Source organism: Equus caballus, chromosome 17, assembly GCF_041296265.1.
Source record: "Equus caballus isolate H_3958 breed thoroughbred chromosome 17, TB-T2T, whole genome shotgun sequence".
NCBI classification, from domain to species: Eukaryota; Metazoa; Chordata; class Mammalia; order Perissodactyla; family Equidae; genus Equus; species Equus caballus.
In genome coordinates, this window is record NC_091700.1 from 61,661,180 (window position 1) to 61,689,076 (window position 27,897).

At 35.5% G+C, this 27,897-nt stretch overlaps 1 protein-coding gene across 12 annotated transcripts in view; it reads right to left on the minus strand.

The window, feature by feature from the left end:
- The window catches only part of PCDH9 (protocadherin 9), an 881,206-nt gene that overhangs the window by 533,159 nt on the left and 320,150 nt on the right, over positions 1-27,897 (minus strand). For 8 of the 12 annotated variants that reach the window (XM_014732126.3, XM_070240339.1, XM_023621953.2 and 5 more), the window contains exon 3: positions 17,039-17,140. The exons of 2 other annotated variants lie outside the window; for them this stretch is intronic. In XM_014732126.3, the coding sequence (XP_014587612.1) occupies positions 17,039-17,140 (102 nt within the window). The remainder of the gene's footprint in view (positions 1-17,038; positions 17,141-27,897) is intronic. 2 more of the 12 variants (XM_070240337.1, XM_023621954.2) reach the window with 1 other exon arrangement.

A 27,897-nucleotide genomic window follows, 5' to 3' on the forward strand; every position in this document is an offset into this window, starting at 1 on the left:
ATTAAACCTCTAAAAGAGACTTCTATGTTAAGCTGTGTGTTTTTTAAAGGGCAAAGATGTCACTGAGTCCCATCTCTGATCTGTGTTTTTCAGAGCCTACCTGAACAATTTCCAAAAGGTTTATCTCTCTCTGAGGGCTTATAAAAGAGAAAGGGAAAATTGGGGGAGAGGAAGGGCCCTTCTCTGCCTGCCCTCCAACCTCCAGCACAAAACAGAAACAGAATTAAAATCGGAAAGGGGCCTGTGAGCATGCGTCCAGGACCACATAGGTGTTCCCCAGTGTCTGCAGCTGCAGCTTCCACTTTGAGCCTGCTGGGACTTGATTCTAAGTGGCTGTGAAAAGCCACTGAGGGGTTTGTGTTAGCCAGAGGCCACGAAAGCTGCCATCCCCAACTGAGTGATTCTCTGTTCAAACTGGGCATCAGCCCAATTTGAACAGAGAATCTGTTTTCTTCCCTTGTTTCAAAGGGCACATTTCTGTATACTTCCTCATGTGCAGGGGTGAATCGGGAACAATAACATTCATTTATAAAAGAAATCATTGTGTTAATTATTATCACTGAGTGTTAGTAAATACTTCAAAAGTACTATGATATGGAAGTGTGTGGGTATCTGAAGAGCCGTGCATTCTGGCCCCTTCTTAAGAAAGTGCACATTTATCAGGAATTATTTAACATTCAGGAGCTACCTTCTTTTAATCAAAAAGTGACACCAAGCTGTCTGGATATTCTCCAATTCATGCATCCTGAGATACATATATCCCTGTGATAAAATTGCTATCCTTATTCAATAGAGTCTTGAGGTAATTGAATATTCCTGTTTCTACTATTTCTTCTGTTGTGCTCTCTCTCCTCTCTAACTCACCCACCAATAAATACAGTAACACATACACACACACACACTATAATTCTGGACAACTCCTTAAATTATTCCAGACATTCTTCTAAGCAATGCTTTTTTTTTTTCCTGGGTTTGTAGTTTTGGCAGTCCAACACCAAGTTCACATCCTGGACCATGCCTTCTATTAGTGGATGTCTGGGCAGTCTCCCAATAAAGCTGAGCGGCTTCAGTATCATTAGTGGGATGATGGTATTTCAGTTCCTCTTGCTTTCATTCCTCTTCAGTTTACTATCGGTGCCACTGAGCTTAATGAACCAAACCGCCTGCTCATGCAGTAAAAACGGAAAAGCGCATTCTGCCATGGAAAAAAAATGCTATGTTCCATTTCTACAGCAGACACTTTTTAACAAATCTAAAGCAGGAAAGGAAGTATGAGAATATTTGTATAATAGAGAGATGTTAATAAAGGCATTTGAAACTTTCAAATAAGGAATGCACTGATTTGTAACTTCAGAGTATCCTCATAAATAGCATACATTCATAATAATATAAAATCATTAAGAGTATTTTTAGTACTGGCTCCTACTATACTTAGGTACTACACATATTAATACTAATATGCTAATTACTAATAAACTATCAGAGGTGGCCATTGTGTGACAGCTGTGCTGTAGAATATTACCTAGACCCGGCACTCATACTATTATTTCACCTCATCTCTGGTATTCTATGTATACTAGACACTGGCTTAGAAGTAAAGGCATACCCATATTGATAAAACCACTAAAACCCCTAATTGTAAAATCTAAACATCATTTTTCTATATAACAAGAATATCTAAAATTTCTATTATTGCAGAACTGAAAGTCATAATACTGCTTTTAAATAGTGGCGTGATTACACACATTATGTGGATAATAATGATACATTCAGTTATATTAATGGTGGCGTTTTTAACTATATTAAGATTCTCTTAACTATATTTAGTGGTGTTCCAAAATTTTGGCCCCATATTTTGCGGTATTGAAGTCACTCCAGCAAATCAAATTACTATGACGTGGTTTTACTGAACTCAGCTTGCAAACACTTCTGGCTAGTAAACTAATTCACTTTACTCACTTGCATCTCAGGGAGCGGGAACCGGGAGAGTAGCTACTCAAAACTGTCATCCTCATCAAACTGTGTGTTCACCCAACTTTGCTCTGTGGCTCACATAGGAAATAGACCCTTGAATCACAAAGAGGCGATCTTTGAAGAAAGTTAGGCCTTGGAAGAGTGTGGATTTTTGAGAGCAGCCGCAGCAAGGGAAATACAAGGCAAAGTTCAGAAAGAGAGGGCTCAGAAAGAGAAGCGGAAAGATAAACTGAAAAGGTCTTACAATCTTGCTTCGTTCTTTTAGTAAACAAATTTTTATCTGCATTTCCCCACCAAGAAATGCACTGCACATTGTTCATGAGTTTTCCCAAGATTTAGAACCTCTTAAAAGCAGTCAGGGCTCCTCCTGATGGAAGCTGTGATTTTCCTACAATAATTTTCTATAATTGTGCCAAAGAACTAAAAATAAAAATGACGTAAGAAGTTTCGCCACAGTGAGAATCACAAGCTCAATTGTAGAACTGAGTCATCGCCTTCGTGTTTCGGGAAGATATATCCAGGTTAGGAAATTCACTGTGCTGATTGCCTTCCTTCAGCCTGTGCTGGTTGAGATATAAAGTCTATGGTATGGTTATCAATAACTGCTAGGAACTCTGGCCATAATCGAGTAGATAGCTGTAAAGTACTATCGCATTGAGAAAGTAAATGTGGTAAGAAGCGTAACAGGCTGAGGTTTATTGAGAAAGTCCTGATTACTGTGCAGGCTGAGTACCTCTGATCTGGGGCCAAGGCCGCACAGAGCAGTTATAGAATTTATTTGGCCTTATTTAAACTAAACATATATCTCACTTTCTCCATTTTATTTCTCTTCATCATGCAGCAGAACATAATTTCTTGGTTTATCACGAATCTTCCATCTGTTCCATCCTTTAAGTCATTCGTCACACTTCTCAAGGTCACGGGGGAGCCTCAGAGAGGAAGTATTTGTGTTGATTGATTGATTCTGTAATGCTTGTGCCTAGGGTGCTGCTAAATGAGCCTTCTGTATTTTCAATGAAGTGACTAAAGGGTGGGGAGAAGAGAGGGACTTGTGAATCCTGTTAACAAGACACATAAGGCATGCTGTTCCCTGGAGATCCTGGTTCCTTACATCCCTAGCCCCTTGTCACTTCCTCCCAGGTGAAAATGAGAACTTTGCCCTCCAATCACCACTACAAGGAGAGTAGACACTCGCTGGTTCTGGAATTAAAATAAAGCATTCAGCAGTATAGAAGTCAACATACAGAAACTCCCTTTTCTTTTTCTGCCACTACACCGTTGCATTCTGAGAAAGAGGCATATGACATAAAGCAAAGTTCAGTCCTGCTGAGATGCTTTTCACCATAACTATGTACATCAGCTGTTGTTGAAAGAATAGGACAATTGCTCCAATTCTAGGAAGATGGAAGAGTGAGTGTGGTATAGTATTTGGATATATCAGCGTATTGATTTTAATCAAGTATGTTCCTCTGGGTAACAGCTTCTTGCTTAACAATTCAGTAAACAGAAAGATATGCACACAAACACAGTTCATCTATGGCAGCTAGGGTATCACTTTGGTATTCTGAGCAGAGACCTGCTATCTCTTGAATATTTTAGGTTTATGAATTATCATGTCATTAATGAAAGATGGTAGATGTTCCATATACGGAAAAGGACTTATTTCCTGTGGGGTTATAATCTCACTTTTTCCTTTCTCGATGGCATCATGATTTTACTGCTCTCATTCCACATCAATGATGACATTTTTCTCGGCTACATTTTTTTTAATGTCAAGTTTATTGAGCGTACAATGAAATAATTTGCATACAGTGAAATTCACCTGTTTAGGAGTAGAGTTATATGAGTGTGACAAACACACACAGTCATGGAACCTGACTAAGAGCCCTTAACATTCCCCTAGGCTTGACTAAACTTGAGACAGTCTTCTTTCTGCCTCTAGGCCCCTGACCTTCCTTTTCTTACAGTATGTACTTGTAAATTCTGTATTTATACAATTGTATAAATTGCAATTTTAAATTCTGTTTCTGCCCTTTTGAGATGGAAATCTCCCTTCTCTTGCCAGTCCTACAAGTCAGGAATGTCTTTCTCAAAGACCTGGTGGTTATCCTTTTGAAACGTACTCAAGAAAAATAGCATCCATATGTCCTAGTCTCTGTGGGCGGGGAGGAGCCTAGCTTTGATAAGTGAGAGCAAACACAGATAATCTAATCACACTGACCAACCTCCCACTAACACCCTCCAATCTTTCCCACTAGTTCACTCCAGTGCTGAAAACTCTCTCTTATTTTTTTCAAAGGAGTTGAGTTCCATCTCTCTCCCCTATTGCAATAGTCTTGAATGAACTCTCCTTTGTCTGTTAACTCCATCCAGCGCAATTTTTCTTTGACAAACCACAACAATAATCAAATTATAGAATATATTTATCCAAAAATATGTTCTCTACAACTCCATAATGCCATAACTCCAAAAACTTCCTCTGAGCCCCTTTGTAGCTAAGATCCTCCCCTGAAGCACCAGCTCTCGGTAACCACTGATCTGAGTTCTGTCTTTATAGCTTTGCCTTTCCAAAATCTCATAGAAATTAAATCATACAGTATGTAGCCTTTTATGTCTGTTTTTTTTTCACTTAGCATGATATTCATCCATGTTATTGCATGTATCAGCGGTTTCTCCTTTACACTGCTGAATAGTATTACATTGTACACTACCACAATTTATCTATTTTTTCAATCCATATTTCGAATTTAAATTTGGCTCTCCTTATTGTATCAACATTTGTCTTACTCAAGATGATGCTCATCATACTTTTTTTCCAGATACTTTCTGACTCAAGATTAGACTCACCCAAAGGTTTTTACTTTTCTTCCCAGGTTTAACAGAAGTTTCCCAGGATCTCAACTGTAAAGGTTCTTATATAATAACTATGCCAGTAAATGAATAAACAAACCAGCCACCACTTTGAAAACAATACTAAATCTCCTATAAAATTCTGGCAAAGTGCATGTCTACAAATTGCTTAAATTTAAACATCAATACGAGATTTGCTGAAATTTTATACTGTCCATTTGTTTTAGATAGATATTACATCCTGAATACCCATTGAAATCAAAATTGAGATAATTAAGCCAGAAATTGTGCTTTAAAGCAGCTTGGCTTCCTTACAAAAAATATGGAAATAATTACACACCAATAGAATAGGAGTATTAGATTGTAGAAGGCTATGAGATCAATTTGGAAAAATACAAACCTCTTCCCTAAAGTATGCTTTTAAAAAAATCCTATTGCTAGATGTGGGCTAAACCCATATTTATATATTTTAAATATATGAACTTCATTATTTTAGAATTCATTATCAAACCTACCTACACACAATACAGCTTTTGCTTTTTACTTTTTGGTTTTTTGGCTGCCTTTTTAATCTTTAACTGACACTGAGTGAAATTATTTGAGAGAGCATAACTCCTGGGCATCAGCGATCTTCCTCCTTCTGTAGCTAGAGAAGAGACTGGAAAGTAGTGGCAGTCTCCACACTTCTACTCCAATTTTAAGACGTAAATATGTAGGGTGGCATATTCAAAAATTAAAATAAATTAAGAAAGTATTAAGTAATTAATGAATTTTCCCTCTATTCTCATATTGCCATATGAGAGCCCAAGTGGACTAGTTTTCAATATTAGTGGCCAATCTGAAACTACTTACATTTAATATATATAAGCAGTATTTGACTTTTATATAATATACTTTTGACCAATATAAAATTTTGGCAAATTTTGATATGTTCAAATTTGAGAAATGTCTATTGTATGCAAAATTCAAACGTTTGTATATTACTTGATGAAGAAGCTGGAGCTTCCTGCCTTCCAAAATTTAGCTCTATTTCTGCCATCTTTCACTGTACAGCAGTGTTTGTGCAATTATTTCAACATATTACTGTGTTTGAGATTTATTATTTTGTAAAGTAGATAGAAACTAGAAAAATTAATTTTATTTCTATCTAATTTTTTTTTAAAGATTTTATATTTTCCTTTTTCTCCCCAAAGCCCCCTGGTACATAGTTGTATATTCTTCGTTGTGGGTTATTCTAGTTGTGGTATGTGGGACGCTGCCTCAGCATGGTCTGATGAGCAGAGCCATGTCCGCACCCAGGATTCGAACCAACGAAACACTGGACCGCCTGCAGCGGAGCACACGAACTTAACCACTCGGCCACGGGGCCAGCCCCTATTTCTATCTAATTTTTTAAAAATTTGTAGCAGGAGTGGAAAAAAGAACACATCGTGCTTGTGATAAGACATGTCGTCTTATAAAAAAACAGCTACATTAGAATGGGTAACAATGCCAAAAGCATTAAGAATTTAATCTCAATAAGAAAGTTTCTGGGCTTCTGCTTTTTGAATGGCTCATTTGAAAACTGTGCTAGATATACATATCATTACAGATGTTATCTAAAAAGTAAGGCAGAATCAAAAATTTAAAAAATACTTTTACTTCTCTGGTAACAAGTGTATGGATAATACACACACATGCACATCACAAGTTTGACAGCACAAGTTCATTTCCTTTTTGTTTTGTTTTCTGACATACATCTTGCTTAAAAATGGAGGTCTTACTTAAATTTTAAGAGTCTTGATTTTAATGTCAGAAAATCAATTTTAACATATAGTATGATTCATGATCTAGACCAGTGTTTCTCAAAATGAGTTATACGAAATACAATATTAACAGATGTTCTTTGAGTATGTTATTATAGTCAAATTATTTTACCAGGGATTAGGTTGAACAAATGTAAACAGATTCATTTATTTTAAATTGGTTAAGTGCATTTATTCATTAATCCTATTGTAAATCACTAAAAGGAGTTATCGAGGCAGAACTTCTTAAACTCATTCAGCCTAGACACTCTTTTGTTTGTTTGTTTGTTTGTTTTGGTGAGGAAGATTGTCCTGAGCTAACGTCTGTGCCAACCTTTCTCCATTTTGTATGTGGGATGCCACCGCAGTGCGGCTTGATGAGCAGTGTGTAGGTCTGCACCTGGGATCTGAACCCACAAACCCCAGGCCGCTGAAGCAGAGCAAGCAAACCCAACCATTATGCCACCAGGCTGGCCCCCTAGACACTCTTGTTATGAGGAACATCTTATTGGACAAATGATCTGTGAGGAGCACATCAATAAACTCTGACCTATGATTGGGGTTTGGGTGAACAAGGGAGAGAAATGATAAAGTGAAAGAGAATCATATTATACTGTAAGTCAGGAGGCTGGTCTCAAATCCTGGTTCTGCCACCATCTTTGTCAGAAGCATTAGAGCAGTGGCTGAGAGCACAATCTTCAGATTTATACTTTCTAGACTTGAGTCCCGCCGCAGCTTCTCATTTGCTGTGTGAGAATTTGCAAGTCACTTGCCTCTCTACACCTTCCTTTATTCAGCTATAAACAAGAGTCATAGGAAATTTTAATCCAATGAGTTCTCAGTTAATATAATCAAAACGTTTTTGAGAAGTTGCTGATAAATGATAATTGGTATGTAAGTGTGAGCTATTTTTTATCAGTGGCTTTCAAACTTTTTACTTCAACCCACAATAAACAACCCATTTTACATAGAGACACCCAAACATACACAAACAGATACACTTGAAATAAAAGTTCAGTGAAATAATACTTAACTATTTTATATGCCATACATTCTAATATTTTTTTATTCTCTTCTATTTCTTCTCTTATTCCTTCTCTGTCTTCTCATTCTATTCTGTTCTAACATATGCATTCAACTCTATACCACTTTTTCTATTCTGTTTTTTTCAATTCTACTAAGAAAAAGTTGGTCTTAATCCTCAGATTGCAAGACACTAATCTCTCTACATGAGCTATGTACTGATCATCATTTAATCTCTGCCTTCAGTCCTCCTGTTAACCTTTCACATAAAATCCATTAAATACTTCATAAAATTTGAAATTTTTCACAAATTCAGATTCAGAATCCATCTCTGACCTGCTGAATATGGATATCCTGGGGTTCTTGGCTTCAGAGTCTTTCTCTCTCAGTTTAACATGCTGTAGATGTCAAATAATCTGTTTCCAGTATTTCCAAAATTGAAGAAATAAATGACATTCAAAAGTCTCAGCTTAATTTATTCTTTGTTAATATTTAGATCTGAATTTATGCAACACACACATACATTCTAAGGTATATTCATTGTTTGAACTACCTAGAGAAAAAAAAAGTGGTCCAGGTAACTATTCCTCAATAATTACAGTGCTTCTATGCCACTTCTATTTGTAAATAAGTTTTAACATTTTTAAATTCAGAACTATATAATTAAAATAAAAGTTAAAATCAAGTCAAAGTTGAGATTATGTAGTGTATATTATCTGTATCATTTTCTATTTAATTGGCATATTTAAGTGTTTCTCAAGCCTTTTTTTTTGCATGTGTGTGAGGATGATTGGCACTGAGCTAACATCCATTGCCAATCCTCCTCTTTTTGCTTGAAGAAGATTGTCGCTGAGCTAATATTTGTGCCAATCTTCCTCTATTTTACGTGGGATACCACCACAGCCTGGCTTGACAGGTGATACTAGGTCAATGCCCAGGATCCGAACCTGTGAATCCCAGGCCGCCAAAGTGAATTTAACCACTACACCACCAGGCCAGCCCCTCAAGCCTTTTAAATAGGTAAAACATTCTTATATCTGTGTGCAGAATTTTATGTACTATAGAGCAGATGAGAAGACTAGCTGCAATTCCATCTCCATTCCTCCCAGAATTTGATGACACACCAAACTTTATTTCATAAGCCCTCTGAAGTAATCATTATATGTGTTTATAGAGTATAACAATAATAATTATATTATATAAACATATAAAACTCAAGTGCAAACATCCAAAAATCCATTTCAAGTCTAAAGTTTCTTTTAATAGGATTTCCATAACTTATGTGTTAATTTAGAACATGATTATAAATTCTATAATAAATAAATACAATTAAAATTGTTTTGTAAAATATCAGGTATCTTCTATAAAGAACTTTATTCTTGGTGGATATTTGGAAATTAGAATGAGGATTTTATCATATGAAATGCATTTGTGAAAAATATTTAATTTAACTAGTCAATGTGTACTTCTAACAACAGATACTTTGACTTTCCATTAGATTTGTAAATTCTTTGAAGAGTCGTTAAAAAGGAATGTCACAGTTCACAATCATCCATGAGTGGAAAAGAATTTCGTTTATTTTTATTTCAGTATAAGTACACTTTTCTAGAAAAAAGATCTTCTATTTTTCTATCTTTTCCATTTCTATACTCTTCTCACATGTATTTGTATTACTTTCACTCCTCTTAATGTGTCCTCAATATCCTGAGATATTTCGCATCCCAATACATTATTTATGACCATGCCCTCTACAGGAGTTTAAATACCAGACTTTCTGGTAGGCTTCCCCATGTGTATCCATGGACATGTGCAGAACCTCCTGAAAACTCTATGCATCTATGTTAATTCCATAAGCAAATGCCTGACCTGTATTAATCACAAGAATATGTAACTTCAGTTGATTTAAAAAGTAGTATGAAGCAGCTGTATTTCTCTTTCATTCTCACAGTTTGATATTATTTATTGTCATTTCACGTGTGGTTGCCATGCTGATCCAACAGATCCTGCTTTACACCTTTTTGTATTCTGCCTTTTGGTTGTTTTGTTATATCTTCAGGATCCTTCAGTGAAAGGTACTATGGTTGTCACTTGTTTGAAAGGCTCTTCCCCTCTCTCTTTGTACATTCCTTTCTCTCCACGAGCAGCTGCATCACAGCTGTCATTCTGAATGGCAAAGATGTCTTTGGCTGATAAGTCTATGCCTGTGGCACACAGAGTGGCTTCAAACAACTAATTAGTGGGAGCTGGGCCACGGCAAGGTTTGGTGCTGTCCATCAAGCTTGTGAACACTGCTGACACCATCAGCAAATCTGTCAATTGTGGCTCTTCCTGCGAATAAAACCCAGCCCACTTGTTCTGTGGTGAAGACAGACGGGCAGAATGCGTTTGATAAAAAGGAAAAGAAGGTGATGGCCATCTTTCACATAGGGTTAAGTAACTGCAAAAACAATATTGAGCTGGTGGAAAATTTGATAATTGTTTTATATCTGTTGCTGGAATATAGGGAATCCAGCTGAAAACTTCTCTACGGATTTCATGGAGCAATTCATCAGGCCACCCCCATTGTTCAAATATATTTATTAGCCTCTGGAAACATTAACGTGTACTCTCTTTAATAATTAAGTGGGTATTAATTACTATATATAAAATCGGATTTGCACATCCACATAAGGATACTACTCTACATCAGATTTATTCTATATAATAACATACATCCATATGTAGTATATATACAATTATTACATATAAAATTTATTTAAAAAATCCAAATCTGTAGGAATATATCCATAAATATGCATATCTGAATTTAAAATTAAGTCTTAGAAGTTTTAAAGCCAACTATATTGAACATACATTGAGAAATATTATATAGACATTGTTCTTAATAACTAAAAATGTACGTAGATATCACAGTAACTAAGAATGTGAAATTTGATAGCTACTGTCATTCCGCATTTTTAACCAGGATAAGGTCTTAATAATGGAGCCAGAAAGAGCTCTGAATTGACAAAAGAAATAACCAGTGGGACTTTTCTCAAACCTGTGATGCATTCTCCTAACATGTAGGCTTCACACATGCAGCCTACTTGAGAAACATTCCCATTTCTCCACGGCCACGTATCACACCACTCCTGATCATTCACACAGCAGACTCCTGAAAGTCTTACAGTAACCTTACTATATTTTTCCTTTACTAGGTTAAATTTCTCCTGTGATGTGTTCTTCTCAAATCTTGAATATCTCTTATTTTAGCGATACTTACACTTTTTGGTGACTTATTGAACATAAGAGTGTATCCCCGTAGACTGTAAGATCTTAGACACAAAGAACCATATTTACCTGCTTAGCATGATGTCCTTAGCATAGAATACAACAATGTCTACGGTATATTTTCTGGATAAATATTTGTGGAAAGAAGGAGAGGAAGGAAGGAAGAATAGAAGAAAGGAAGGAAGGACTTGTCAATTGATGGCTTATAGATTGGTTTCAGCATAATTATGGAAAAGGTCAACAGGGGAAAGAAGGATGCGTTGTTGTGAGAACTTAACTCTAACAATGTTGCAAACATGATATGTAATGATTTTGTTATTTTGCTAAAGTCCAGAAATTAATTGCAATTACTTTATTACTCCCAAATATTATAACACAAAAAAATTATCACTAAATGGTTTATCTATTAGTTATTTTAATTTAAATGATGATATCAACTATAATACCTATTTTAAGGACTGAACACATTTATATACTAAAAGCTAAATGTACTTGGGTAACGACTATATAATACACCAAGAACAGGAAAATGCAAATATGTAGTGCAATATTCATACATTAAGTTCTGTTTATTTAGATCCAGACTATTAGTTAAGTAAGTGAAGGTTAATCTGTGATAAGTGCAGAAAGGAAAAGGAAAAGAAGAAAAGACCAAGACAAAAGCAGAGTTTTGGCCTTACATCTCCCGTTTTTTATTTGAAAGTAGCAGATAATGTTACCATTTTGCTCTTACTCCACTTGGTATTGTTAATGTAGACAGGAGTATTTCTTAGCTGTGTTACAAACACTGTGCCCAGTTGTACTCTTAGCCCTCAACGTGCCTTTGGTTTGGTGACCTAAGCTCAAGGTGGACCCACAACATCATCTTCAGTGGGGGAATATTTAACTTACCTGGAAGACTATTGTCCTAAATAAAGTTATGAATATGAAATGCAAGACACATAGTAATAGTAACAGTTTAATACATTTTAGTTCTCTTACCACACACTCCTCTCACTGTCCATTTGCCATATTTTTATTCTATTAAGTATTCCCATCAAATGACACCATTGCAATGTTCATGAAACCAATGAGAATTTAACTTCTATGAATCTGAGTCCAGCAAAACCTGCGTTATAAATTTACATAAAAGGTCAGAAATATATCCCTTATCAAAATAGTTTTCCCCATTTTGGTCTGGAGATTTACCGCCATGGTCCATCCTAGGATATCTTCATCAACCATCTGCACTCAGGAATTTCACACTTGCAATAACTGCCACATTTCCAAAGTCTGGCGGCTAAAATTCACACTTATTTTAAAACTCTTCCATCAATCTCCCTAACTCTTAGAGCTAAGATTTCCATCTGACATTGATTTTCGGATTTCATTGCTACAAGTGAAAAGTCTTATCTCAAAAATTCATACGCTGAACACTAGACCATTTTGCAAAAATACTTTAGCTCAAGCATCAAAAACAGTGACGGGGAACAGCTACTCCTACTAAGATGCAGTCTTGTGTGAATTCTAATAACTATGAGACATTTTCCTACAGATTGCAGAACATAGACCCTGCAAGCTCTATCTGCTTACTTTCTATGCTGTTTTACAGTCAAGGGAATTGAAAGGAAGAAAAGGAAAATGACGATAAAATTTATAGATTAAAGATGCTTAGTAAAGGTAATATGCATTTACAGTAAGAGAACGATATGCACTTATTCATTTCTGTGACTTGTATTTTCTTTCTTTCTTTCTTTCTTTTTTTTTTGAGGAAGACTAGCCCTGAGCTAACATATACGGCCAATCCTCCTCTTTTTGCTAAGGAAGATTGGCCCTGAGCTAACATCTGTGACCATCTTCCTCTGTTTTGTATGTGGGACACCTCCCAGAGCATGGCTTGATGAACCGTGCATTGGTCCGCACCTAGGATCCGAACCCGCAAAACCCAGTCTGCTGAAGCAGAGCTGGGCAACTTAACCAACCAGTATGCCACAGGGCCGGCCCCTGTGATTCTATTTTGATCACTATGGTTCTCTATGTATCCAATGACACACAGAAGGCCTGCCAGGAAGAGAAAACTTAAATGTGACAGTTTAAATTACACACCTTATTTGAAATCCAATTTAAGAGAAATTTCAAATACGAACTATTTTCTTTGACACTTGTTTGCAAACTTCTTATGCAGCTTGAAGGCAGTCATTAGATCACTCCAGGATCAGAAAACATGGGTCTAACCCTAGAGCGATCTCTAGCTAGCTCTGTGACGTAGGGAAGCTACTCCATCTTTCTTGTCTTCAAGCTATGCTCTGGTAATATGATTATATAATCTCCATGGTCCCTGACAGTCAAAAGGCCTGTGATTATTATTTTTTTGTGACTTAGACACTATCACAGAGTAGTTAACTTTGCAGTTTCTGAATCCATTTTGCTATGGTTATATTCCAGCTCTATTAATTATGATCTGTGTGAATTTGAGCAAATTATGTAATCTTAGTGTGTTTCAGTTTCCCCATCTGTAAAAGGGAATAATAATAATAATAGTACCTATTGTGAAAATTAATAAAGGGAAACCTCATTTAAAATGGAGTCAGGGGTCCAGAAGGGGGAGTTCCTACACAGTACCACTGGAAGTCAATTACAGGAAAGATAGTCAATTACAGACCCCAACAGAAGCCAGTCAACAGGAAAGAATTGTTAATTAATAGGAAGAAATGTACACTGCATCCCAAACAGAAATTGATTACCCCAGCAACTCAGTCAGCGAGAAATCATCACCACCCTGAACTCTTGCTTTTCTCTAAACGACTTTCCTTCAAAACGACCCCTCCCAATTACCTCCTTTTTCTCCTCAAATAATGTTCCTCTCTCTTGTTTATTGTATTTGCCTATGGTCTGCCATAGCATGCTCGTCCTGATTGCAATTCTTTGGCTACTCTCAAAGAAACTCATTTTGCTGGTAAAATAATGAGCTGTCTTATCTTTAAGGTTGACACTACCTAATGGGGTTGTTGTCAGTTTTAAATGAGCTCTATTTTAACAATTCTAATATGTAAATTTTTCTATATTTTAACATATCTTAAAGCAAGATATATATTAAGGAAATCAAAAATAGGCAGAGTTTAATTGACAGCATTTTTTCTTAGTTGTACATGAAATCATGGCATGTTTTGGACTCAGTAATATCTCTGATTAGATGAAAATTGGTAATACATATTACGGGCTTAGAATAGAGTATGGTACAAAAACAGCCCATTAGATAATATTAACATTTCTCTATAAGTAAGCAATATTTGTTATATCTAAGTTGAGTAATAAGTTAATGATAATTTGAGAATGATTAAAAGGTTGCTAGTCATATCAGCCTTTGTTTTATTTTGTATATAATATCTAATACAAATTTAATAACGATTCAGATTAATCAACATTAATTGACACAAAATCTGACTTTCTACTTCAACATTATAGTTTTATTCAATTAAATATTTTCTATGATAAAAAAGACAAACATGCTATTTTTCACTTTAGTAAGGTGATTCAAGAGAAGTATAAATTGTGAGAAAATTAAAAATTAGGAATATACATTTGCCAGGCTTAGCACATAATTCAATATAAATACAAAATAATAACATATGGCAGACACAAACTCTACAGTTTATAATCACCTTTTGCTATTAATTCTCAAGAATGATTAACACTAGGTTAATAACTTTTAAGGAACTGGTTACCAAAACTATCCTCTTTATTATTGGTCTGCAGATATTAAGCATTTATACAGAAACCCTGTCTTTCACAATGCTTTATAGAACTCCAAAGCTGGTGCAACTTCTATCTTCAAGTTTCATTTTATAAGAAACATCAGAAATTGTCTCTCTCCATTTAAAAAAGTGTATACTTAAGAAATTAAGCATATTATTATCAAAAGCCATTTAACCTGATCAAGGATAAAATGTAAATGATGGCTGAATAATATACACAGAGAGCTTGAAGCAGACCCTGGCACAGAGTATGTGCTAAAAAAAGTGTTCATTGTTGATGTCATCATCTTGATTTAGCATTTTAGACCGTTAGAGAGACAGAGGACTTTACAGATGATCTAGTCTGAAACCATTCAGACTGCAATGGGTCTGGAGTATGATGGTTAAATGAGAATTTGTGGGATAAGAGATTACTAAAATAATGTGTCTACTTTCCTTTGTTCATAAATATAGCACAGCGGATTTACTTTCACTGTTCTTTGATAATTGGAGTCATAATATAAATCATCATCATAACTCTGAGTATCATTTTCTTGCCCACATTCCCCAGAACTTTAGTCAAATAAACCCCGTACAAACTGTGTCCTTATGTTTTGGGTCCTATAAAATATCCAGGGGAGAAAAAAATATGGTTCATAGAAAATTATTTTAATTATAGCTTAATTAAATTCTCTACAAAAAAATGAGGAAATCTTTGGTAAAAGTTTCCCCATCATATCCCCTTGGGGTAATGAAAGACCTGTCTGGGGAGTATGCATTATTTACTCAAAAACACAGACACAAAAATGTTATAAACTTAATTCTTAGAAATTTGAAATTTACTTGGATTTCAGTGGCTTTCAGAACATTCTCAATAGGCTTTTTAAAGAATTGCATGAGTCTTTATGAATAAAACATTTATTTCTGTCATAGATTAAGGGCCATTTTGTTATTATTGGATGAAATAAGAGTGTCTAATGGGAGAAACACCTGTGTTCTAGATACTTGAAACATACATGGTGATGATGAAAAATCAGAGGGTTAAAAAATTACGGTGCTTCTCTCAACTGTCAAGTCATTAAGATTTGGGAGAGAGAGAGATAAAGAAGAAAATGAAAGTAAAACAGGAAGAAGAATATATAGTGAAGTTCAGAAGGCTGTTTCTGAATAGTTAGATCCACACAAAGAAAAAGCAGAAAAATACGTGAATAAAAAGTTAGGGGAGAAAACTGTCAAAAATATCACTATATCCTTTTCCTGCCCAATTAACGGTTTGTACAAAAAGAAGTTGCTTACTTAATCAGATTTCTATTAATCAAAGTAGTTACTCTGACCTACATTACAACTGGGGAATTTCAGAATATAGATTCCCAGAGTTGGCAACAACAAGTGCAAAAACCTTTTACTGCTAGTAATAATCAAAAGGTTTTCAATACTTTTAAGGGAATGGGGAAAAAACCTAGCTTCAATAAGAAAATAGAATATATACTAATACACTAACAAACACACATACATAGATACACATACATATTATCTACCTATCAGTCATGTATGTTATGTCAACATGGATGTTATGACTGTGGAAAATAGGAGAAACAAATATACATGTATTAATATTAGAATTAATTACTGAAAGAGAACTCCTTAAAAATATGGATCTCGTATTGCACAATGTGAGCATACTTACCACTGAACTCTACACTTAAAAATGATTGAAATTGTAAATTTTATGTTATGTGTTTTATACCACAATTTTAAAAAATGAAATAAATGATAAGAGATTTCCTCATCCAGCCATGTTAGAGTAATTCATACTGGAATAGCCTTCCCAACATATAAAAAGAAAAAAGATATGTGGATCTTCTACATTTTACAGTGGGTGAATTCATTAAGAAAAAAAGGAAAATAATGACTTTTATTTTAAATTAAAACATACCGGGAAATAAAGGATCAAGCTGAGAAAAAGTAGTAAAAAAAGAAAAAGATTAAGAAAAATTCCAGTTTAACCTGTTCATATTAGGCTGCACAGTCTTATCTTCCTTTAGTATAGGGAATGAAACAAATCAATCTTTCAAGAAGTAGACGAGTGTATCTTTTAGCTCAACTAGTAAAAATGAATCAATTAAGAACATTTAATTCCAAAAGAAAGTTGCTTATTACTTTCTTCAAAAATAGGTAAAATTCAACACTTCGCATTTAAGACAAGACATTATATTTAATAGTTGGACTATTACCAATGAGGAAAAAGATGATTGCTTTTTATTCTAAAATTTTTTAAAGTTGTTAAAAAAGGTACTAGTATAAAATTATGACTATAAAAGAGGTCAGTAAAGACAATATTTATAATAGTTAAAGTATTTAAAAATCACCAGGAAAATGCAAAGTGCTCAGTACTAACATGGTCTCTATAAAGATATGGCATACCTCGTAATGGCTTTCTTCATTCTCCTGAATGTGGAAACCCGCAGAGCTGGGACATTTCTGAGGAGTGACAGGAATATTGTCACTTTTGCTGTGTGAGTTACACTGAAAGAGATTACCAAATAATTGTGACAAACTACTCCACATTTAGAGTGTCTATCGAGAGACATGGTTGTTTGCTATGAGTCTAGTAAAGAAGAACCATTTGAACTAACAAGGATCTATGCTCATAGGTACATGCATTAATACTGAGCCTTCACCAAAAAGATAAAGAAAATGTCCCCAGGATAAACAGATTGTGAAAATTTTTAACTAAAACTAAAGAAATCTAAGATGTAGTTATTGTATTTTTACCCTTTCTTTTTTTAAGCAATATTTATTTACTATGCTTATGATTTTAGTAGCTAAATCTTATATGGTGTTACTATTTGTGTGAGATATTATTCAAGTGCTTGACATATATCATACGCATATTAACCTGTGACCTAGATATTGTTTTTATCCCCACTTAGAGATGAGGAAAATGAGGTATCAAAAGCATTTTTCCCAAGGTTGGGCTGCCACCCAGCTTTCTGCGACCAAGCTCCATACCTTATTTACCCCTTGCACAGCCTTTATAAATGATATATTTGAAACAGATAAAATTGAAAAACTAAAAGTTTGTCTTAAAATATTAGTTCATTTTTTTCTGTACCAAAATAAAGTATTTTTAAAAACAGGTTAACTAAAATAATTCACTTGTAAATGGATGTGAATTGTAGAACATAAGATATTAAATTATGGTTTGGCTTTTCTCTGTGAAAATATTAAAATGGCTGTTTTCCATATTCCTCGTAAGAGTTTTTTATGTGAAAATAAGATATTATTCGCTTTCTGTTACTTTGCTTCTTTCTTTCCTAAATCTCTTATTAGATTGAAGGCAAGGAATGTTTATAAGCATTGCTGTTTGGCCATATGTTAAACATAACATTAGGGTATCTAAGGTTCCCATTTTAATAAAAGATAATGTAGGGCCTCACCAAAGAGTTCATCATTGGTATACACCCTTTCCCCTCCCATAAGACTATAACATACGTACAGATTTTTATGACACAAATAGGGAAGATAATATTTTTTCAAAATAGTATGTCACATTTTTGATTCACTAATGAAATTTTACTTTCCCCATCCCAAAGAACAATCTGTTAGACAATTGCTACCAAAGACATTTTAAAAAGCAAATGAGTTTGAGTTTAGTATATTGAGTTCAGTATATTTTCATCTCAACACCACCGTTTTATATATTTAAACATGTTTTAAAACCCTTGTTTTACATTCTTTGAAACTGTTTACTTTGAATAATTTTAAAATCACAGAAAATGAGCAAAAATACTAAAAAGAATTCCAGGATGCCCTTCATTACATTTTGAAGGTATGAAGTAACTACCTCATTTATTTTTGTGTTTGTTTAAGGGAAAGAGCAATATGGCAGAGTAGGAAGGCATTGTTACTGGCTCATGGTTAATATCAGCCCTGATATTGATTCCCCTACAGTGAACCTGGCATGTATGGGATTAAAACTGAAAAAACATGCAATCCTAGTTCCCTGGTTCTTTAGTTACACTCACATGTAAATATTTGTTTCTTTAACCTCTGACTCCCTGAGCTTTACAACCAAATAGAAGTTACAAATTGTTAAAGCCCAGATGGCCTTAAACTGGGCTCCCACTAAAGCAGCTGATCCCAGAACCTTGAAGTTCTTTTACAGAGAAACTAATGTCCAGAGAATATCAAGAAGCCAAAGCTTCCCAGGCCCAACTCCTTGGCTTCCTGACATCAGAGCCTACCTCCCACTATGGAGATAAACAGCTAAGGACTCTCATCCGAGAAATCTTTTGTCTCCTGCACTGGAAGCAGCCCCACACACAGGTGGATGGGAAAACGCTGACCAAGAAATCCACGGTCCCCTTCCCCTACCTAAAACCCAAATAAAAGCCCCTACCCATTTCTTAACAGGGAGCAAGCAACTTTTGGGGCACTGGCCCTTTGCTTTGCTCCCTCTGCCTGGCAAAGTAAAGCTTTCCTTTTTCCCCCAAGACTCTGTTCTCATTATTTGGATTGGCATTGGGATCAGAGACCGAACTTTCGGTAATAGCATGACTGGCAAACCCAAAACCATACTAAGAAAACTTCTGGCTTGAAAAAACTTATTTTATGCCTATCCTCTCTATAACAATGTCAGTTCAACCCTATTCAAACTTACCTCCTCTAGGAACTCATCATGGGTAATGAAACAAATGGAGACTGCCATTTTAACCTCTGCTTGCAGCCCAAGTGACTTTTAGGTGTACTTTGTAAAATGCTGCTCTGCCAGTTTTAGTTCTTGGAATGTGCCTAAGTTTGTCTGAACAACTTCACTGCTAATTATGAAGGCCTATCTTTGATATCTTTCCACAGAGCCTTCCTTAGCTTTCTTAAAAAAAAAAAAAAGTTTAGGCCTTAGGCCTTAAAACAGTTATTTTCATCTGTGATGTTCCTAGACATTTTAATCACTCAATTCCTGTCCCCAGCCTCTCCTCATATCTATTCATGCTGATTAATCTTTTTAAAACATCTCATGTATTAAGCAATTTTTCTCCCTAGAAACATTCCCTCAATTCCTGTGGCCCAGCAGTGGCTCTCACCCTGGCTGTATATTAGAAGCACCTGGGGAGTTTTAAAAACTGTCAATGACTGAGTCCCACCTCACACTTGAAAAATTAGAGCTCAGGCAAAAATATTTTCAAAATGCCCAGGCAATTCTAATGTGCAACCAGAGTTTAGAATCCCTGGGTTAGGACACTACAGCGAATTTTGGCCTCATTCCTCTTTCGATCTGAGCTTTTGCATCTTAGCATTTGTTCTTCCTTTTCCTTATTTAACCCATCATATATTGGGTGATTTTTTTTTCATAGATGTATCATAATGTTTCTGACCTTGAAAAAATATCCTATATTTGTATAATACATTATGTCTTTACATACAAGATTTTATGTATTACCCACAAGAAACCTCTGCAGAGAGTTATAAAATATAGTCCTTCTTTAACAGATGGGGGAGAGAGAGATTCAGATATATTCAGTGTCCTTTGTGCAAGGATTTGCCCCACAAAAGCACTCCTGGGTGACAAGACTCGGGCTATTTCTCCTCTGCCATATCTCCCTTAAGAGGTTCGTCCATTTACTCATTCATTCACATATTCTATTCTGCTTATTTGTTCATTTACCCGATCATCAGACATTTACTGAGTGCGTGCTATGCGTCAGGATTTTACTGGTTCGCCAAGATGTGGCATTTAATATCTGCAATACTCTCACTCTAGCAGTGAAATCATACATGGAAATGAATAGCCACCATGCTATGTGAAAATGAGACACAAAAATGTATGCAGCATTTGCTAAGGGACTGAGATGATAGAAAGACTAGACTGCTGAGTTTGGTACGAGGAAAGATTCTTAAAGATGGGCGGATGGTTAGCACACATTCACGACAGAAGGAACAGCATACACAAAGTCTAGAAGATATGAATTCTTGTGACTTGGCCTGTGAGCTGCAAGTAATTGGACAGTGCTTTAGCCACAGATCATGAGAGGAATGATTTGAGGATAGGGACAGAAGTTGTTAGTGCACTAAATTTAACAGTGGATCCAAGGATGGGAAATTATAGAATTGGACTTAATGTGAGGGATGACTACCAAATAATAGGATAGGTGCTTTCTAGACAGCGGTGGTGCCAAGAGGGAGCATTAAGTGTTGTTCCTTCTCTGTCAACCTCCCTATGGAAATAAAATACAAGCAAAATGAGTGCATTTGTAATACGACCGTGACACTCAGGTAAGCCCCTCCATCCCAACAAGATTTCACCCCTCAGCCTCTCCCGTGTCTGATTCTGGAGCAGCCTCTGTTTATAGAACAGAGAATAAAATCAACAAAAGTTTAACCCACTGTTACTTCTTAATTTTTAAAAAATTTTTGAGTATTATAATATAAATAGCCCCTGAGGATTACAAATCTATGAATCAGAGCAAAAGATAAGAAGGAATTTAAAAATAACACTATAAACGATATTTTGAGATCAAATATTATAAATAGCTAAAACTTTAAGGAAGCAAGTTCTTAAGGGAAAAACAATTTAATCACTATGCATCCTTCCTAACAAGTTTCTATTTCAGGGAGAGCTGTAGCCTGAAATGGAAGGAAGATGTATTATAAATGTCCCAAGATTTCACCCACAAAAAAATTTTTTTTCTGTTTGCCAAATCTGATACGAGTAACTATGTAATGAATTATGGTTAAGATGAATTTGGTAAGTCAGATTTAATACTGCAGGGTGCATATGTAAATCAAACTCGAGATGTCCAAAACTCAATCACAACAATCATATTAAATGGAAATCACTGTAAATACATTTGTTTTATACTTTAAAATCCATTGGCTGTTTTACATTACCTGCGATTAATAGTCTCTATTTTAATATGTGGATAAATCTTGCCTCCTCAAAACACCCATTGTGGTTCCTGGGAAACCATCATTTACTACCTATAGAAATACCTACTCAAACCTGCCTTATAATCAGGCATGTTAGCTCTTTCATTTTTGACACAAATTCCTATGAAAGGTCTCCATAGCCATGATAGCAAGAGAAAAATATCAACAGTAGCAAACGAAACAAAAGTTTTATGGAAAAAAAATCACATAACCATAAATAAGACACAGCTGTTTTCTTTGCTAAAGAGTTTTCTTACATTTTTCCACCCGACTTGATAGTAGTAGTAATATGCCCTTTTACTCTATTACTCCTCCAAGCTTCTTACAAAATCAAGGTTGTTCGCTAAAATTCAATGGCACTGTTATAAATTTTGTGCAATCATTATAGAGTCAGTAGCCTTGTATTTTTGTGCTATAGGTTTCATTAAATAACAATTACATTTGTTAAAAACTCCCACTGAAAATGTTATTCCTACACATTTTAAGAAACTAAGCTTTCCTTTCATGAAGAATTGGAAAACATTCTTAAAACTTTTGATAAAAAAAGTTCTAAGGTTAATAAGAAATTTGCATTTACAGAAAAGAATCTAAAGAATTGTCTGTACTTGGTGTCGCCACCTTCTTCTCTCCACTCATCCCCCTGGAGAACCCACATGCATCATGTTTCCACCAGCCTCATTCCGCTGAAACTGCTCTATTGTGATCACCAGTGATTTCCACATTAGTAACTCAAGAGCAACTCTCGGTCCTCCTCGCACTTGACACAATTGGTAACTCCTTCCTTCCAGACACTCATGTCACTAGCCTTCCAGGACACCGCATACTCATGGTTTCTTTTTACCTCTTTTGCTCCCTTTCAGAATCATTTAACTGTTCATATTTTTACTGTTGTTGTTAAAATTGAAGCCTACAGAAAATGAGACCTGAGTACTTTCTCAGAAAGTATGTTCTGTGTTGGATCCTGGCTCTAAAATACTTTCTCAGACCAACACATTAACAATTTCCTATTTATAAGCAGACAAGGGAAGGACTCTTAGAACATTCCTAAAGATGCTTACCTCAAAGCACATACTTTTATGAGTATTTCTAGAAACTGATAAAAATTTATCTATAGTGTACACTATAGGAGTCTATAGTGTAGGTTCTTATCATTTCTGAAAATTTCTTCCAATCACTTAATATCCTGAAACCTCCTCTGTCTAAAATCAGGAAGCTTGAGCCTGTATTTAGAGCCTTCTCTCTAATGTCTTCTGTGTATCCTTCTCCATTGGCTTATTTTCCTGTCATCACTAGGTATGATTGTAAAACAAAGCTAAAATTTTCATCAAAGTGTGATGAACACACAGGTATTCAGCTTGGGTAATATATATCATGATTTAAACATAAAATGCAGAATAATAAATTTTAAAACAAAATGCCATATAAATACTTAATCAAATCATAGAAATACAGATGGATAGAATACATATTAATTTCAAGGTAGAGATTACTTACGTAAAATGAGAAACAAAGGTGGGTCGTCAGTAAAGGATTCAAAGGGAATGCCATCTGGACCTTTAGTATAGAGTTTGTTTGTTTTTTTAAAGTTGTTTGTTTTGCCTCTTCTTTAAAGAAAAGAGTTTTTTTTTTCTTTAAAACTTGGAGAAGAAATATGACAAAATACTAGCATATGTTAATTCTGAGTATCAGGGACATGGGTATTTGCCTTATCTCTCTTTACTTTTTCTGAGTTTTGCAAATACTTAAAAATGAATAAGCACACAGAAAAAGAATTAGCATGGCTTTGTGAAAAATCCGCTCCATCCACCTCAACAAGATTTTTGATAATGGTTGTGAAAGGGCTTTATAAGCCTTAATATCTTGAAATCATGCATCTTCAGAAGTAAAGGTACCACGTGGGCGCTCGGTGCTTACTCATTTGGCTCAGGGTCAATCCTCCTTTTTTTCAGTAGAAAATGTTTCTCTAAAGCCAGGTGAGGAACATGCTAGTTTTTTTTTCTCTATGGTACTACAGCTTAAAGGTCTCTCTCTACTTCCTTTAAATATAGTTTTGCTCTCTTTCTTTCACAAAGGAACATGATCCTCCTGTTGACAATTATATAGTACAATGCCTGCAGCATCACTAGGTATTGCATAAATATTTAAGTGAAAATTTTAACTGAAATGAAAGAACAAATAAATAAATGCAAGACTTTTACAGTGACTTATATTCACCTAGATTGTTTTGGCTTCTAACTCTCCAGGTGATTTCTTTGTAGTTATTTCCTCCTTTCTTGTCTTTTTTTTTGGCCTGTGTGGGATTGGAATTGGCCACCCCAAGATATTTCTCTTTGGCATGAGGATTATTTTGGGCTGGTTACTTTTAAAAACTGCAGACATGAGGGAAACTCTGAAAAGTACAAGTTACCCTGTGTAACAGACATTTACATTTGTAAGGGAAATCTCCATCTGTAAAGGTGTCTCCCTCTCTGTACCAGGAAGAAGGGGGTATGACTTTATCTCTAAAAACTCTTATCAATGCAGAAGTCAAGGACTTATATCAGCATAATAACCTTACTCTTGTTTACTGTACTTTTCTGGTAATCTCCATAACTGACCCCCCCAACCCCAACATCCTCCTTTGTCTATAGCTGAAGATGGTATTTAAGATGAGAACCTCCACCATTTTGGTGAGTTGCTCAGTTTTCCTGAGTGTCTCCCATGTATACGTGTTATAAAGCTTTGTTTGATTTTCTCCTGTTAGTCTGTCTCATGGGAATTTAAATTCGTAGCCTGGACAGAAGGACCTAGAGGAGTAGAGGAAATGTCTTCCTCTTCTACTGTCTCCAACAGAAACATTCATTGCAAAAAAAAAAAAAGTTAGCATTTCCAAGACCTATAGTTATATCACAAGTGCAATCACAAAAATGTAGTGCCTTAGTACCATGGACTGAGAGTACCTGTAGCATTGAGCAAACCTGAAACATTGAGCAAAGCAGTAGGTCTGCTCATCATGCTTTGTTTCTCCAACTGGACCCTTAGCAATTCATGGCAGGAAGCAACTTCCTCACAGCAATATATTACCTAAGTGGATACATTTGAATTTCCCTACTATGTATATGAACAAATTAGCTCCTGTTCAACTTCTGGGCCCTGCAACATTTCCCTTCCCAGGAGACTTTGCCAAGGCCACCCTCTTGGTTCTGCCAGGACAGCAGAAACCCCTAGTATGTAAGTTGACTGCTTCAAAACTCCTGAACTGCTCAATAACCCTTCTCATTCTATGTAAACTCTACTCCATCCTTCTCACAATTCCCATTTCAGGTCTCCTTTGAGTCTAGAAACACCCTTTTTCTACCTTCTTGATGTCTCAAAGGTACCTCTTCTGTTCTCTTCTTCAGTAGCACTTTCTTTCTCCTCTGTGCCAACAAAACTTTCATTTTTAATCCAGGTTTGCAGAGAAACTAGCCAGATGGAGGTAGTCACCACTGCTCAGTGAACAGAAAGAAGTTGACAATTCCACGTGGGATTTATGAGAAAACAAAAGCTGATTTTATATAGTCTTCTAGCACAGGCCATTAAATAGACCAGTTGGCTTCCCTCAATTATAGTTCCCGGTAATCAAGTGAAATGGACAGATAAAAAGACATATTTCTTATTGTGCATTTTGTTGTGGCAAGAAGGTCACTTTTAAAGCATTAGTATCAATTTACTCTTTTATGATAAATAAAACCCATTTCTTCCAAAACAGTTATGATAGAAGGAAGACTTTACAACCAGAAAAAATCTTAACAAATCTAAGTAAAAAGAGGATTAGAAAAACATCCAAGAATGTGAAATTAAAGTCAGGAAATTCAGTAAGTGGTTCCATTGAAGTATCAAAAGAAATATTTTGTTTTTTTCTTTGTTTAGGAATTCCTCTTTCATATGCTATTCCAAAATTTAATGGTCTCTGTCATAGGCTGGCTGACATTTTTCAAACTGTAACTATTTAATAAAATGTATAAGTGTCAAGTACCATAACCAAGACATAGCTTTCTCTCGGTGGGTTATTGCTTAAGTGGTATTTGAGAAGAATCTATTGGCATAAATATCTTTAGTTATTATGAAGTTTTAGCAACTCTGTATGTTGTCCATTTCTGGAGACTGTGTATTCAGTTGACTTTCCCTTTATTCAAAGGCCTTCAAGGCTTTTCTTAAGGGACTTTCACAAATGCAGAAATAGATCTAGAGATATATTCCAAAAATAATCATTCAGTTTTTGAGAGGGCTACGTTAGGCTGAATTTTGTCTCCTTTTCTCAACACAACACTCAATGAGAGTGTGGAGGAAGGAAAAAGCTATTTTGTAATCTTGTGAAATTTTTGGTAATTCAATTAACAATTGAACAATAGCACCCAATGTCAAAGTTATTCAGTAGGTTCCCTCTAACTGTGCCATAACAGCGCAGACCTCTGTGACCTCAACATTAGGTGTGCCAAAGAGTCCTCAGGGCAGAGGTGCTGCAGTGCTGGGTACATGAGGGTGAATGTCATTTTCCTAAATACATAAACACATGAATAAGCCCATGTATTTTTCCTATGTCCAGCTGTAAATTCCTTCCTACGCAATTACCGCTAAGCTCTCTAACTTAATATAGATAAACTGGATACAATTTCAGGTCATTACTCAGCAAGGAAGAGCAATGCAAAACCACCTTCACAAAGACCACAAATCGTAGCTGCTCTGTGCGCATTACGATATTTTCTTTAAATGGTTCATGAATGTTATATGAGAGTTTTATGCACCTCTTCTGACTCAGTTGCTATGGGCATGCATAAAAATAAAATTCCTCGGGAAGTATACTTTAAACACTAATGTTCTATACTTTTCAATTTCTCCATTGGGCCCCTCCTTGTATTACCTTACTGTAAAGCCATTTCAAAGAGCAATAAGACATTGAAAGGTTTTAAACTACAAAAGGATTGCTTGTTATATTGCTCGGGCAGAGCCCTGTTAATGCCAGTCAGCACTGCAATTGCAACTTAATTTTGCATTTTAAATAAAGGGATGTAGGCAATGCAGGCCTTTGCAACTCCACAGACACTTAAGGAGAGATGATAAATTCTGTCCAAACATATTCCAAGGAATCTAATAATGACATTTTCAGTACTGGGGTTAATCAAGATTATTCATGCTATGTTTTTATTCAGGACAACTGTTTTTTAGTTCATTTAAGTTTATTTTATTTGTTATTGTAAAATCCCTGAGACTTTTTTCATATATCTATCATTTAATTGTATTTATATCTTGAAGAGAAATGAAAGGTAAAATTTCTCAACACAAGTAAAAATAGATTGCCTAAAAATATTTTAAATTCCAAACATAATGGAAGAGGTCTTGTTTTAGAAGTATTCACAGGCAATTGAAGGATGAAGTCTGTCTGTTATGTTTCCAGATTGAATGGAAAGACTTCAGGGAAGAAATAGGATGAGTTTCACTCTCATTCTAGGTAATTAATGCTTAAGAACACAAGTCATAGGCCTGCCTGGTGGCACAGTGGTTAAGTTCACGCGCTCTGCTTCAGCAGCCCAGGGTTCATAGGTTTCTGATCATGGGTGTGGGCTTAGCACTGCTCATCAAGCCATGCTGTGGTGACAATCTACACAAAATAGAGGAAGATTGGCACAGGTGTTAACTCAGGGCCAATCTTCCTCACACACACACGCACCAAAATGAATAGACAAATCAATGTATTTTTTGAGTTGATTAAAATTTCCAAGGAATTCTGAAAGAGTACCAAATATATAATGCTAAAACTAATTTATTAGAAAACAACAGGGCCGGCCCGGTGGCACAGCGGTTAAGTCCGCACTTTCCACTGCGGTGGCCCGAGGTTCGCCGGTTCAGATGCCGGGTGCTGACATGGCACTGCTTGGCATGCCATGCTGTGTTAGGTGTCCCACATATAAAATAGAGAAAGATGGGCACAGACGTTAGCTCAGGGCCAGAGTTCCTCAGCAAAAATAGGGGGATTGGCAGCAGTTAGCTCAGGGCTAATCTTCCTCAAAAAAAAAAAAAAAGAAAAGAAAAGAAAAGAAAACAACTCATTAGTTTATAATATTTTCCGTTAACTGACATCAAAATGCATGAAAAGTTAGATTAGCCTATGATGTCAGTTCAGGGATATAGCGATGGGCCTTGCACACAGGAAATAGTCTCCTTTCCTGCAAAGGAGGTCATTTGTGAATTACATTTACATGTGTGCACACATGCAAACACACACACATCATGCTTGTGAATACACATTTCATGTATTTTTTCATATAGATGATTGTATATATTTGTATATGAAGAAATATTTCTTTATTATATAAAATTGGTTCCATTATTATTCC